This window comes from Grammomys surdaster, unplaced genomic scaffold, assembly GCF_004785775.1.
Source record: "Grammomys surdaster isolate TR1022 unplaced genomic scaffold, NIH_TR_1.0 126035, whole genome shotgun sequence".
NCBI lineage: Eukaryota > Metazoa > Chordata > Mammalia > Rodentia > Muridae > Grammomys > Grammomys surdaster.
Window position 1 is genome coordinate 6120264 of NW_021620848.1, and position 12741 is coordinate 6133004.

The following is a 12741-nucleotide window of genomic DNA, read 5'->3' on the forward strand; positions in this document are numbered from 1 at the left end:
GGCATTCGTCTTGGTCCCATCCTTCTCTCTGCTGAACTTGCCTCCAGCCTGACTAATGTTGCTGCTCAACTGAGCAGTCAGGGCCCAGCTTAGACATACCTGGGAAAGGGCTCAATCCACAAGTATGAATTAATAACAAGATTACCCAACTTTGCCACTTTATCTGCACTGTCTAAAACAGTACCCAAGGAGCTTAGAGAGACGGCTCAGGGGTTGAGAGTACTTGCTGCTCTTGCAGAGGACCCAGATTAAATTTCTAGCACCCACATGGTTCTTCATAACCATTCCTAATCTAGTTTCTGGGAGTCTGATGCCCTCTTCTGACCTCTGTGGGCACCAAGCACTCATGTGGTATACAGACATACATGCAGACAAAAAATGATTAAATCTTTTTTTTTTTTTTTAAAAAAAATAACTTTATACAGCAGACAGAAACCACAGAAGTGCTCTACAGGCAATCATCTTGGCAGCATTAACCCAAGTGCCCAGCTACTCAGGAATTCAGCCATTCATTGCAAAGTGGAGCTTGGTGCTAAAAGACATATGAGAATCCTTATGGCATGTTATGATACTATGTTAAATCAAAAAAGCAGAAGGAAAAAAATGTCTTGTCTTCCCACCTCTGAAATCCAAAGAAGCATACCAAAACGGAACTGCACCACTGGGAGGGTAGCTGTGGGGGAAGTTTTACTCTGAGGTAAGTAAGTGGCAGTGGGGAGACTGAGGGGAACAGGGACAAAAATCAAGGCCTACTGCACTAGCCTAGGTCAAGCGCACAGATGTCCCAAGTTTCTGTCCCTGTACACTTCAATTGCATGGGAGGTAACACTCACTTGGCAAAGTTGGCCAGGTTCTGGGTGACTTTGGCGATGAGCGTGAGGGTACGAGCTGTGCGGTCGTCAGGATACTCCTGAAGCAGGTTGAAGAGCGAGGGCGACATGATGGCAGGGCACAGGAATCGAAGGAAGAGGGAGGCGCTGATGAGCCGTTCACTGATATCTGGCCGGCCACGGCTGCTACACTCCTGCCTCCATGAGGCAAACACTTCTTTAAGCTCCCGTGGGAAGACACTGTATAGAAACAAAGATGGGCCTGGGGGTCAGGTAGGGGCCTAGGACAGGACCTGGCCAGATCTGTTTCTGAGTCATATGGAACCCCAAGTTCCAACCCCAGCTCCATGCTGATGGTGGAATGAGCTCAGGGCTCTGCAGGCAAGCCAGATGATCATCTACTAGGCAGAGATGTCTGCCTGGCAGTGCTGCTGCGCAATCTCAGACACTGAGGGAAGCGGCCAGCACAGGGTGGCAGAGAGACTGCTCAACAGACAAGGTAGACTCTCAGTGACGGGTCCAACAGAACTGGCTCCACGCCAAGATCAGTAGTAAGAATGCCACTACAATAGCTTCATCTTCCCCAGGGGAAACACATCTTCCTGCTCCAACAATAGGCTTCTGGGTCTAGAGGAATAAGAAAACCACAGGGCAGACAGTTTGCTGTTCCTTGGGCTCCCATTTCTGACTATCAAGACTCATCCCTCTGCCTAAATGATGTCATAGGAACCTGGGTTTTCTACAGAGCTCATAATGACTGAACAGGGGAGTATCCTCAGCTAGTGAGAACACAGTCTGTCATGGACTAGGTGGGGTGATAAATAGAAGTTTTCCTGGGTGACAGTTAACAAGGCATAGCACAGAGTTCTTGGCTCCACTGGGTACCACCTTTAGGTAGCTTTCCAACATTTTCACCCTGGGGCAGACCAGATCCCAGTGCTCCCTGGACCTCCCAGCAGGCAGGGCACGTGGCAATAAATGAGGCAGAACCAGCAAGGCTGTCTAGCGAAATGGGGGTAGGCAGTCCTCAGGCCTGGTGCTTGAGCCAGGTGATGTCTACTGATGGTCTTGTCCAGGAGAGAAGCCTCTGCCAGATGACAGAAGGAAGAGACAGAGACTCCTATCCACACAAGGTCTTCCCCATGGAACGGAGGGAAAAGGCTGAGAATACAGTTTAGCAGGGACATGACAGTGTGTTCTGAGGGTGCTCAAGTCTCTACAGTTGTCTCCCTATCCTAGAGGAGCCTCTCATGCAGCACAAGCTGAGGGACCAGGACAAGTGGGCACTTCCACAAGCACTGGCCACTGACCGCTTCCTAAGACTACTGTTCACCTAGTAGGCCTGCCTTCGTCTAACTGTTGGGAACAGCAAATACTTCCTGTGCCAGCTCTGAGCTGGTGCTCCTGGCTGCAAGGATATGGACAATTAGGTGACATGAAGGGTCCCACAGGGGCAGGTATAAAAGCCTTAAGAGCCAGACTATGTAAGGCCAAAGGAGATGGCATGGGAGGAAGAATCAGACAAATGTGGAGATGTGGCTTTGGAGCGGCTTGGGCAGGACGTGCATAGCCCTGAGCTGATGATGGTATAGGCACTTGGGTAGCTTCTCTCATATGGAAACAAACCCAGCACTGTGGCTGGCAGCAAGGCCTACAGGGACAAGCCCATGTATGCTAACCACAAGCAGGCTTAGCACCAGGCTAGTAAGGGGTCATAAATGCACCTCAGGAGCAAGCAGGTGCCTAGGAAACTGGCCTTAAGAGAAGTTTCCCAGGGATGAATCCCACTATGAGTAGCTCATTCCTACTGCAATACCGCCCCTTTCTTCTCTGTTCCCTGTCTCAGTCAGACGAGTAGCTAGTGCTCACTTAGGCATTTGTACACAGCCCTGCTCAAATGAATCAAGTGTGATAACCTCCAGGGACAGACAGGTGAGGAGCCATGGGAGCTGGTGCCAGGACAACAGGCCTCTAGCTCCATGTAGCATCAGTGGCAACTCATTGGCTTTTACATGTCCAGAGTGCCCACCAGTCATAGATATAGATACGATAAACTGCCATCTCCAGGCTACACACACACACACACACACACACACACACACACACGTCTACATGTCTTACAGTTCTTCTAGAGTGCTTTTCTATACTTAAGAACTCAAAAGGGGGCATGACAGGAACTTGGCTGGCCAGCAACTCAGTGGAGTCAAATGCTTACACCTGAGGCAGATGGGTGCATCCTGACAACAAAGACAGTCAAGATGAAAGGAAGGAAAGCCCTAGGCCCCCAAAGGAGCACACAACTCCCAACAGGCGGCACTAACCAGTAGGAATTGATGATCTTGCAGAAGGCCAGTTCACAGCACATCTTGAGGTTGCCCTGGTGCTCAGGGAGGTCGGCGGCTGAACACTTGCTCGGGTCCACTTCACAGTTCTCGTCTGACTCATACAGAGCTTTGATGAACTCACCTGCGGTCGGGGAAGCATAGAGAAGGCAGTGAGGGTCTGATGAGCACTGCCCAGCCCTTGCCACCTGCTGGCCCGGTAATGTCCCCACTACCTAGTGCATCCTGCAGGTACTTCTGGCCCACAAGTTTGAGGTATTCCTCGATGGCCTTGGTGGCCAGTGTGTTCTCCCGGAAGATGAGGTGCTCATTGTCCCCACAGCGGTCCACCTCTGACATCATCAGGTCTGTTAGAAAGTCCTAGGGAGGCAGGAAGGGAGCAGAGTGGAACCTGAGTTGAGATGATGAGCAGGTAGAACCATCACTGTCCCTGGCTGCTGGACACCCGGACTGACTTAGCGGGCAGGTTATGAGCAGCACTTCACCATGGGAAAACACTGGCAGGGGAGCTTAGTCACGCCTCTCCCTCTGTGGTACCCAACAGGTTGGTTCCCTTCCTCTCAAGCCCAAAGACTATAGGGGAGGAGAAGAGGACACGGGCCAGGGTTTCTGGAGCTCTTGAAACTCCTCATTTCAGCCGGGCGGTGGTGGCGCACGCCTTTAATCCCAGCACTTGGGAGGCAGAGGCAGGTGTATTTCTGAGTTCGAGGCCAGCCTGGTCTACAGAGTGAGTTCCAGGACAGCCAGGGCTACACAGAGAAACCCTGCCTCGAAACAAAACAAAACAAAACAAACAAAAAAAGAAACTCCTCATTTCAACGTGCCCAACTTTTGAGGATCCTTTGAAATACAGAATTAAGACCTGGATCCAGGAGGCCAGATTGGCCAACAAAAGGAGTCCGAAGGAAGCTACAGTTGGCTTCCCTGGATCACATCTTGGAAATACAATGAGCAGAGGTAAGGACCCCGTAGCAGTGAAGCAGCACTACGACTTCTATTCAAAGCCACTATCTTCTTGAAGTTCTGTGACCGCACTGGGGTAAGACATGAATCCTAAGAGGTGGGCAGCAGAAGAGAGAAAGCAGGGCACAGAGCAGATAGACAGCCTGCCCAAGGCCCCACAGCCATCTGGGGCCAGGTACAGCCTCCAAGATCACAGAAAGTTCACTGAGAAGGGAGTCCTAGGATAGGAACTGGACAATCACACAGCGTAGACAAACAGGACCTGAAGAGAAGACAAGGGGTGTCAGGACTCAGGTCTGGGACCCTCAGAGTGCAGCTACAACCTTGGGAGGGCAGAGTGCCTCAGTGCACAAGTAATCTTCAACATGTGTTCTAACTGGTTCAAGAATGCCCTGCTAGTTCTAGATTATTCCAGACACAATAACCCAGAGACATCAGTTCCTTCCTATCCCTTCATCCTCTCTATGCCTCTTGGTGACTTCAGATATCATCCGCTTCCCAAGCCACAGCAGCCCGAGGACTAAGCTCAAGAGACTCCGCAGCAGGGAAGGTTAGACCTTCCAGCTCACTCTCTCCAGACTCCCACTACCAAATCAAAGCCCAGCTGCATGGGCTGGAGAGCTGACTCAGCAACTATCTTAGTTGCACTGGCTGCTCTTCAGACTCAGCTTTGATTACCAGCACCCACATGGTGCTCACAATTGCCCATAACTCTAGTCTGGGATCCAAAGCTCTCTTCTGACCTCTGTGGGAAGCAGGCATGTATGTGGTGCACAGACATACATGCAGCCAAAGCAAAGCACCTGTACATAGAGAATTAAAAAAAAAAAAAAAGTAAAAGCCAGACTACAACAACAAAGACCATGCAGTACTTCAAGAGTTGGCCTAGCTGGCAACCTACCCAGCCAGCCTGAAGGCAGGCATATGGGGAAGAGGGTCCTGAAGACATGGAGGAAGGCAGCACTCTCCCTAAGGAAGTCCTTTTCCCTCCCTGTCCTTCTGCAGGGCCAGTCAGTCCAGCAGGCAATGGAGGATGCAGAGGACAAGGGGCTTCCAACCATAGCCTCCCCCTGCCAGGGCCTCTAGGAAGAGGTTAAGAGTTGATCAAGGGTTCGTGGAGTCTCAGACCACTGAGCTCTGCTCACTGAGCATCCAAACCCAGTTCCCTTCTTGGGCCTCCCTGACTACAGCAGGCTGAGGGCTTAGGACATTATCTCAGGGTGACCCCGCCCCCTCATCCTCATACAAGCCTTCATTCTCAAACTATATCATTCCCTGGCCGGTTACTTCAAGTCTACTACAATGTAGGGAGCTAAGACAGCTTAAGTAATGTCCCCTGTCTCTTTGTGGACAGTAATCTCCAAGGGACCATGAGTGGTAACTGGGAAGCATCTTACTACCCCAGCAAAGCCCATTAGAACCATGCGCTACTGAGACAGTGTGTCTTCTGGAGACATCTAGTTCTCTAAACCATTGTCCTTTCTGGACCATGTTCAAGAGTGGCAGGCGTTCAAAAGTGGTGGTAGTGGCAGGAGCTGGGCCCCTCTGGCTCTGAAGCAGAGCCCATCTACATGGCTCTCGGATCCCTATTTCTACAAGGCACCATGTCTGGCTGTCTACACCTAGGAAGTGTGTGTACACGTGCACTTGTGTGTAAAGGCTATACATGAAGGTGTGAGTTGAGGCCAGGACTATGAAGGAAATACCTGCCAACTGACATCTCACTGGGTATGTGGGTATGGGCTCACATGCTGGAAGAGTCCAGGTACACACCAGCTTGAGCACAGCAGGGAAGCCCACTAGGCACTACTTGTTCTGGTCCATTCACTGCAGAATATGCCTTCAGGGCTTGGTACGGCTACTGCTAGAGTACAAAGCTCCCCAACTCAATTTTAGGGAGCTCAGGTGATTGAAATGGGTATACCCAAGTCCTCCAAAATGAAGCAGATTATAATAATAGCACAGATCCATCAAGAGTAGATAACCCAGTCATTCTGCAATATGGCGCCACACTCACCTTCACCTTGCCTGTGCTCTGCAGGATGTGCACCAGAGCCGATGCCATCTCCTCCTTGGTCTTGGCACTGAGGATGGGCTCAAGGGCTGCACACAGCCCCAAGTAGTGGTTAGTGATGTGCTCAGCAAATTCCTTGTACATCTCCATAGGCAGGATGGTGATGGTCTGGTAGCGTGCCTTGATTCGGATCATGGGCCCAGGGCCTTTGCCACCCTTGGGATTGGGTGTCACCACTGGGTACCACTTCTCCACAAACTGCCGCCCAGCCACAGAGGCGGCAGGCAGGCTCACCAGGCCCAGGTAGCTGTTGCGTTCCTTTTTCTTTTTCTTGTCAGTCTCTCGGTACAGGTGGACAGTGACTGTGCGCAGAGGCGGCAGGTTGTGGAACTCAAAGTGCTCTCCCCAGAAGACATTGTCCGTCTTGAGCTTGCCCGTGGTACGGGCATACAGTACATCGTCCAGGCACAGTTCACACAGATACTTCTTCTTGGCCGGCAAATCCTTGGCCTCAATCACCCATAGCTTCAGGATATGTTCTACACGCCGGCTGTTGTCCTGCATAAGAGGGGTCTGGGGTGGTCAGTTGGGGCTGTTACCCATCTACCTAGCCAGCCCAGAGCCTAGGAGTCCTCTGAAATCCAGGAGGAACTGAGTGGTGAGGTGTATGGGCTAGGACAGGAGAAACACCCACGGATATGGCTTCAACTAGTCTGCCCTACTGATTACTAGCTAGCTCACCAACATAAGGTCCCTGGGCCCAGGCTTGCTCTCCTAGATCAGTACTAAAGTAGCCCTACCTCTCTGGGTGTGACAGGGGAAGGAAGCCAACACAGTGCATCCCCCTTATAGGCTGTGGCCCCAGTTCCTCAGTCTCCTGGTCTACAAAGCAACTTTAGAGATGACTGCTGCCAAGATCCCTTCTTTAGTGATGGCATGGTAACCAGAACTTAATTTAGACCCACAGTCATCTGGGAAGATGAGACACAGGAGCCCTAACAGCCTGGACTACAGTTAGGGCCCCAAGCAGATGTAAGAGTCCAGGGACAGTAGAATGTAAGAGGACACAGGGGGCACCGTGTGAAGAGGGGTTTGATGTCAGAGCTGGAACAGAAGTGCCTGGGTTGGCTAGGAGGACGTGGTTCTGAGGACCCGACTTCTAAAGGGAAACCCAGCTGTCAGAAGTACCTAACAGCTGTCATAGCTCAGCAACTCCAATTCCTCCCAGGTCCACTTGCTCCGCCCCTACTCAGGAAGCATGCCTCTGCTCCCTCATGTCTGGGTTTCACCTCATCTTTCATGATCCACAAGAGCAGGTACAGGCTTACCTTGTTGGGGTGCACTGCTCGCCTCAGGTTCTCCATCCACTTATCTCGTTCAGCAGCTGACCGGCAGGAAAAACACTTGCTTCCTGATGATGTTGTCACCTGTCAAACAAGACTGTACTAGAGGGGAAGGGACCACAACGAGACTAGACAGCTATGGAAAGCCCGAGGCCACCATGACTGCATTGCAGCCACAGGAAGAGGCAAGGAGGAGCTGTCAGAAACCTCATGAACCATAGGTGGCACACTGGACCCCACTGTGTCCCAGCAGGTCAGCATTGGGAGAGTAGCAAGGTTTCTGCTATGGGCTTTGGGGCCTGCTTTCTCATCCCTGCCTCTGTCTCCTGAGAGAGACAGGATGGTGTGCCTGTTCAGAGTCAGAGTGTACACATACCCAAGCACAGTCTCCCTAAAACAGACTATAGGTTCCAGGAGATAAGCAAGGGTCAGATTTGTCCTAAACTGACCCCTCCCGGGGTTTCCTTATGCCCACCAACAGTGACAACAACATCATAGAAAGCTAACAAGTGTTAGTCTAGAGAAAAGAGAGCTGACCTTCAGCCTCTCCTGCTGGTATGAATTCTGTTCACTTCCTAGTTACAACCTCAATGTTTTCCTGGGGTGAGGAATTTGGCCAGAACTGCCCTCACTGACTAGGCTGCTCCCAACAAAATGCAGGCTCCACTGGAGAAAGCAGACCCACATCCAGGCACTAGACAGTGAATCATTCTGTAGCAGCCTTTGCTGAGACAAGAAGGTAGACCCCCAAGTGTCCCAGATAAAGACACTTGAACTGGAGCCAGTCTGACTTGGTCTGAGTCTTAACCCAGAAGAAAACAGGGGCACAGAATATGGTAACTACCAAGAGGATGCCACATTAGACCCCCACTGGGTTGTCATTACTAGGCTCATTCCTCTACCAGAGGATTCCTCCAAAGTACGATTATTGGGGCAGGGGGTGAGGACAGTATAGAACTTGGAGCAAATTCTAGACTCTTCCCAAAAACCTATGCCCTGCCAGGGTCATAGATCACTCCAGGAGTCTGCTGAGCAAGCCTGGCCAGTTTGAGCAGGGTAGAGCTGTGGTAGACACCCACCTCAAAGCAGTAGTCCTGACCCAGGATGCTGCTGTGAACAGGCTTGATAATCACCTCCTCCTCCATGCTGAGGTCCAGGGCCTCCACTGCGCTGCTGGGGCTGAGCAGGGACTCGTGTGATCGAGACTCCTTCAGCCTTGGCATCAGATGGGACCTGAGGAAGTGGGCACAGGGATGTCACACAGGGCCTGACAATACCTGCATTAAACATCCATCTGTCTCTTTGTCTTGCCTTTGCCTCCAGTGCTCCCAGAAAAATCCTTCCTCCCAACACCCCCCACCACACACACACACACAAAGTCTTGCAACAGACAGGTCCAGAGGAATGTTACAACTCCTATACCCACCACACTGCAGTCTGAGGAAGTCATTCCTTTGTCAGAGAGCAAGCTGGTGAGGATTCTGTGTCTACTTGGGTTAGGGGCAGGAGCTGGCCAGGCTCTAAAGTGGCCTCACAAACCTGCAGGAAAGAGCTGTGACCTTGTAGTCTTCTGGGGCCTTTCCTACCCTGCCCTCTGCCCTGGCTTTTCTCACTGCCAGCAAAGCCCTTTCTCATACACTGTCCCATCCTGCCAGCCCCACACTAGGCAGGGGAGCTCCCATAGCCTCTGGGTAGCAGGGACCTCAGTGTTCTACATAGCACCAGAAACACTGACTCTAGGTTGGGGTTTGTATACCATGGGTTTTGAGGTCCAAGTTATGGTCAGTGAGCCCCAAGACAGGCCTTGACACAAGACACAATATACCAGCTGGTTACAGGAAAAGACGGGCTCAGGCTGGCTCTGTTAGGCTTGGCCTTGAAAATGCTGTACATCTCCTATGCAGCCCTAAGTAAGCTATCTCCACTTACTCAGACTCTTGCATAAAGAGCAATCCAGGCAACCCCAGGAGGCCCACTCAACCTTTCCACAGAGCCTCTCTAACCCAGTAAAAAGGTGGCCTCCTGAGGGCTCTGAAGAAATGGGCAGACTCAGAAGGGAGCCGAGGCAGGTTAAAGTTGGCCAGAAGCCCACTTCATGATCCTTCAGCACTCCCCCTGGGGTGTGTGGCCTGGCCAGGCCTACTGGCTTCAGGACAATGAGTATGCCTGGATCACCCTGCCATGCCCCACCACCCAGGACCAGAGGCTGCCAGTCTCCAGCACCCCACCACCGTGTACCTGAGAAGGTAACTGGGGCTCGGGAAGGAAATGAGCATTTGTTTCTGCCCTGAACTGAACAGGTCCATCTTGTCATCCTTTCCTGGGATGTCCCATATTACAAAGGTGAACCATGGTCCACCTGCCCTGCCATATAACTCTTGCTGTTTAGACCCGAATCCTGGCTCCAGCCCCAGCACTCACCACTGTTGTAAGCGAGAAGCCAACCTCACAAACCACCTGCCCTTATAACTCCTAACTCAATGGAAGATACCTCCTGTCTCAGATGCTGGGGAAGTCACCTGGCCTAAGAAAGATCCAAGACCTAGCACCCCTTTGGTCTGATGGCCAGGTTGTAAAGGAGCAAGGTGAAATCAGGGTGCTTTCTGACCGAGCTGAGAGCCAGATATGATGATGAGGGGCCCAGTCAAGAAAAGGGAGGCGCTGGAGAACTGGGATTACCTACCCTGGTGCTGGAGACAAGAGTGCGAAGCATGATTTATCACCCTGTGCCTGCTCAAACAAACCTGGAGCCCGAGGAGCCCAACAGGCCGGACTGCAAACAACCAGGCTAGACTCAGTGGTTGTAAAACCTTTACATCCCCCTCTCTCTTCTTCTCTGTGCTGTCCCAGACATGCTCCAGCCGACCTAGGCCTCCCTGGGACAATTCCTGGGGAAACAGAGCTGAAGGGAAGCTCAAGGCCCTCAAGGCTTCTAAACTAGTCCAACCCAAATGGCTATACCTGAGCAGTCCTGGCTTGCCTAGCGCCCCAAAGGCTGCTCCATGAGGGAAACCTGGAGCAGAGGTTACATATCCAAAGCCTCCCAGGCTACCTGCTCCTGGGTAGCAGGGTCCTGGTTGGTGCTCGCAAGAGTCGAAGGACCACACATCTGTACTTCCTTCCCTCTGAGCTTGGAGTAAGTCTGCCATCCTCTGCTCTCCAGGTTTCTGACACAAACTAATCTCAGGTTTTATCCCATGCAGACCTAGAAGGCCCTATCTGTTGCAACTCACTAGGGTATTCCTGCAAGCTATCTGTTGCAACCCCTAGAGTATGCCTGTGGGGACAGCTGGTAAGATGAATAGAAGTTTAGTAAGAGAAAGGGCCATTCAATCATGTCCTAGATCTAGCAGGACCATCTTAGGGTTTAAGAGCAACGTCTCCAGGAAGCCCGCCCCACCCTATATCTGCAGCACCTCTGGGCACCTGTCCCATTAGTCCAAGCCAGGTCTATTACCCTACCATGCCTTCCACTCACACACATAGTTGGGTAAATTCTCTTTCACCTCCAGCCACTGACATGCCAGGCTGATCAAGAAGTTGACCTAAGTCAGGGAGGAAATTCATACCCCCAAATTACCCTGGCTCCAAGGGGTCATCGAGAGGTCACAGCTTCCCCTATTGGAATGCTCAGGTGAGCAGAGATACACAGGCACTGGTCTGCTTGGTTTCCACTCTACTCCCAGATGAGAGGTATTCTTAAATACGACCACTAGCACAGGCTGGACACCTAGCTAGCTCAGCTGCACACGCACCCCTACACCAAGAACTTCACATATCCACGTACTTTACAGGAGGAGAAGGTGGGCTCCAGAAGTTGTTTGATCTGTCAGAGGCTTCCTGTAGAGAGACCTGCTCAGTCCTGTTCTCAGGACCTCTACCACTCCCCACTCCTTGCTGACCAAGCTGGGTAAAAGCAGAAAGCAGCTAGTTGCATAGCCATCTAGCTCAGGCTCAAGATGACTTCCTTCCCTGACCTCTGTAGGTGATGGAGATCCAAGCCTTAGTCCTTTTGGCACAGTGACACTAGGGGAGGCAAAATGCCTCCAACTGGAACATCTACCTGGGGATCATCTCCAGCTTCCAGTTGGACTCGCACCTGAGGATCATCTCCACAGCCCAGGTCTGAACTCAAAACAACAGGAATACTGTGTGTGGTGGTTTGAATATGCTTGACCCATAGGGAGTGGTACCATTAAGAGGCATGGCCTTGTTGGAGAAAGTGTGTCACTGTGGGGGTGGGCTTTGAAATCTTCCTCTTAGCTGCCTGAGAAACTCAGTCTTCTCCTGTTTGCCTTCAGAACAAGATGTAGATCTCTCAGCTCCTCCAGCACCATGCCTGCCCGGACACTGCCATGCTTCCTCCCATGATGATAATAGACTGAACCTTTGAACCTGTAAGCCAGACCAAATTAAATGGTCATGGTGTCTCTTCACAGCAATGGAAACCCTAAGACACTGTGCAACTACACTATGTTCAAAACAACTGGGATAGAGATGACCTATAACAGGTCCAGGTCTCAAGCCACATGCCTGCCCTCACCAGAGAAGAGCCAGTACCATAGGAAAAGCCTTAACCCTGGGCTACCAGCCACATCACAGATATCACCTCATAGACTCTTCAAAAACCCAAGAGACAATGCTGACCTCAGCCTACGAAGAAACAGAGGCCAAGATTTGCACCCCTGTAGTGTTCGCTATCCATTTCCTTATTGAGAAAGGAGGGACTCTTGCCCCAGGTGGAGAACAACAGGACTGGGCACACACTGAGGAACAACAAGATGGGTACTCACTTGCTAGGTCTTTGAGTTGTGACGGAGGTTAAGGTGTTCCTCTAAAGACCACAAGATTCCGTTCCAGGCCTGGTCCCACACTCTGGGCTGCTGGCTGGCATCCCTCTGCCTGTCCCATCTGTCCAAGCCCACTGCTCACTGGCCTGCCTGCTGGGTTTCCCCACCCCAGGGACTCCTGCTGTGTGTCCTCAGCAGGCTTCTAACGCTTGACTACTCTGCCTTGGTTTAACCAAATTCAACATCCAGCTTCAAGCCCTTTCTTCCATGACGTTTTCCTCAGATCCCCCAAATAAGCAGGGACATTTGCCAGACAAGTTAGGAAATTTATCACACTGTAGTTCCTTTGCCAGGTAGGGGACTTCCTGTGGGTAGGCTGTGTTTGTCTTAGTTCCAGTGTTCAAAGCCTCAGAGTTCTTAGGCCAAAGTCCCCAAGACTCCAGCAGCCAAGTTCAACCA

The 12741-nt window shown here is 51.5% G+C and overlaps 1 protein-coding gene across 5 annotated transcripts in view; it reads right to left on the reverse strand.

The window, feature by feature from the left end:
• Dab2ip (DAB2 interacting protein) overlaps positions 1-12741 on the reverse strand; it is a 153056-nt gene that overhangs the window by 14907 nt on the left and 125408 nt on the right. For 4 of the 5 annotated variants that reach the window (XR_003709659.1, XM_028754675.1, XM_028754673.1 and 1 more), the window contains 6 exons: positions 8572-8725; positions 7478-7576; positions 6153-6707; positions 3388-3532; positions 3152-3296; positions 834-1070 (listed from right to left, as the gene is read on the reverse strand). Coding sequence is in view for 4 of the 5 variants with exons in the window: in XM_028754675.1 (XP_028610508.1) it covers positions 834-1070; positions 3152-3296; positions 3388-3532; positions 6153-6707; positions 7478-7576; positions 8572-8725 (1335 nt within the window). In the remaining variant the exon portion in view is untranslated. Of the gene's footprint in view, positions 1-833; positions 1071-3151; positions 3297-3387; positions 3533-6152; positions 6723-7477; positions 7577-8571; positions 8726-12741 lie in introns of all 5 variants that reach the window. The other variant, XM_028754674.1, reaches the window with a different exon arrangement.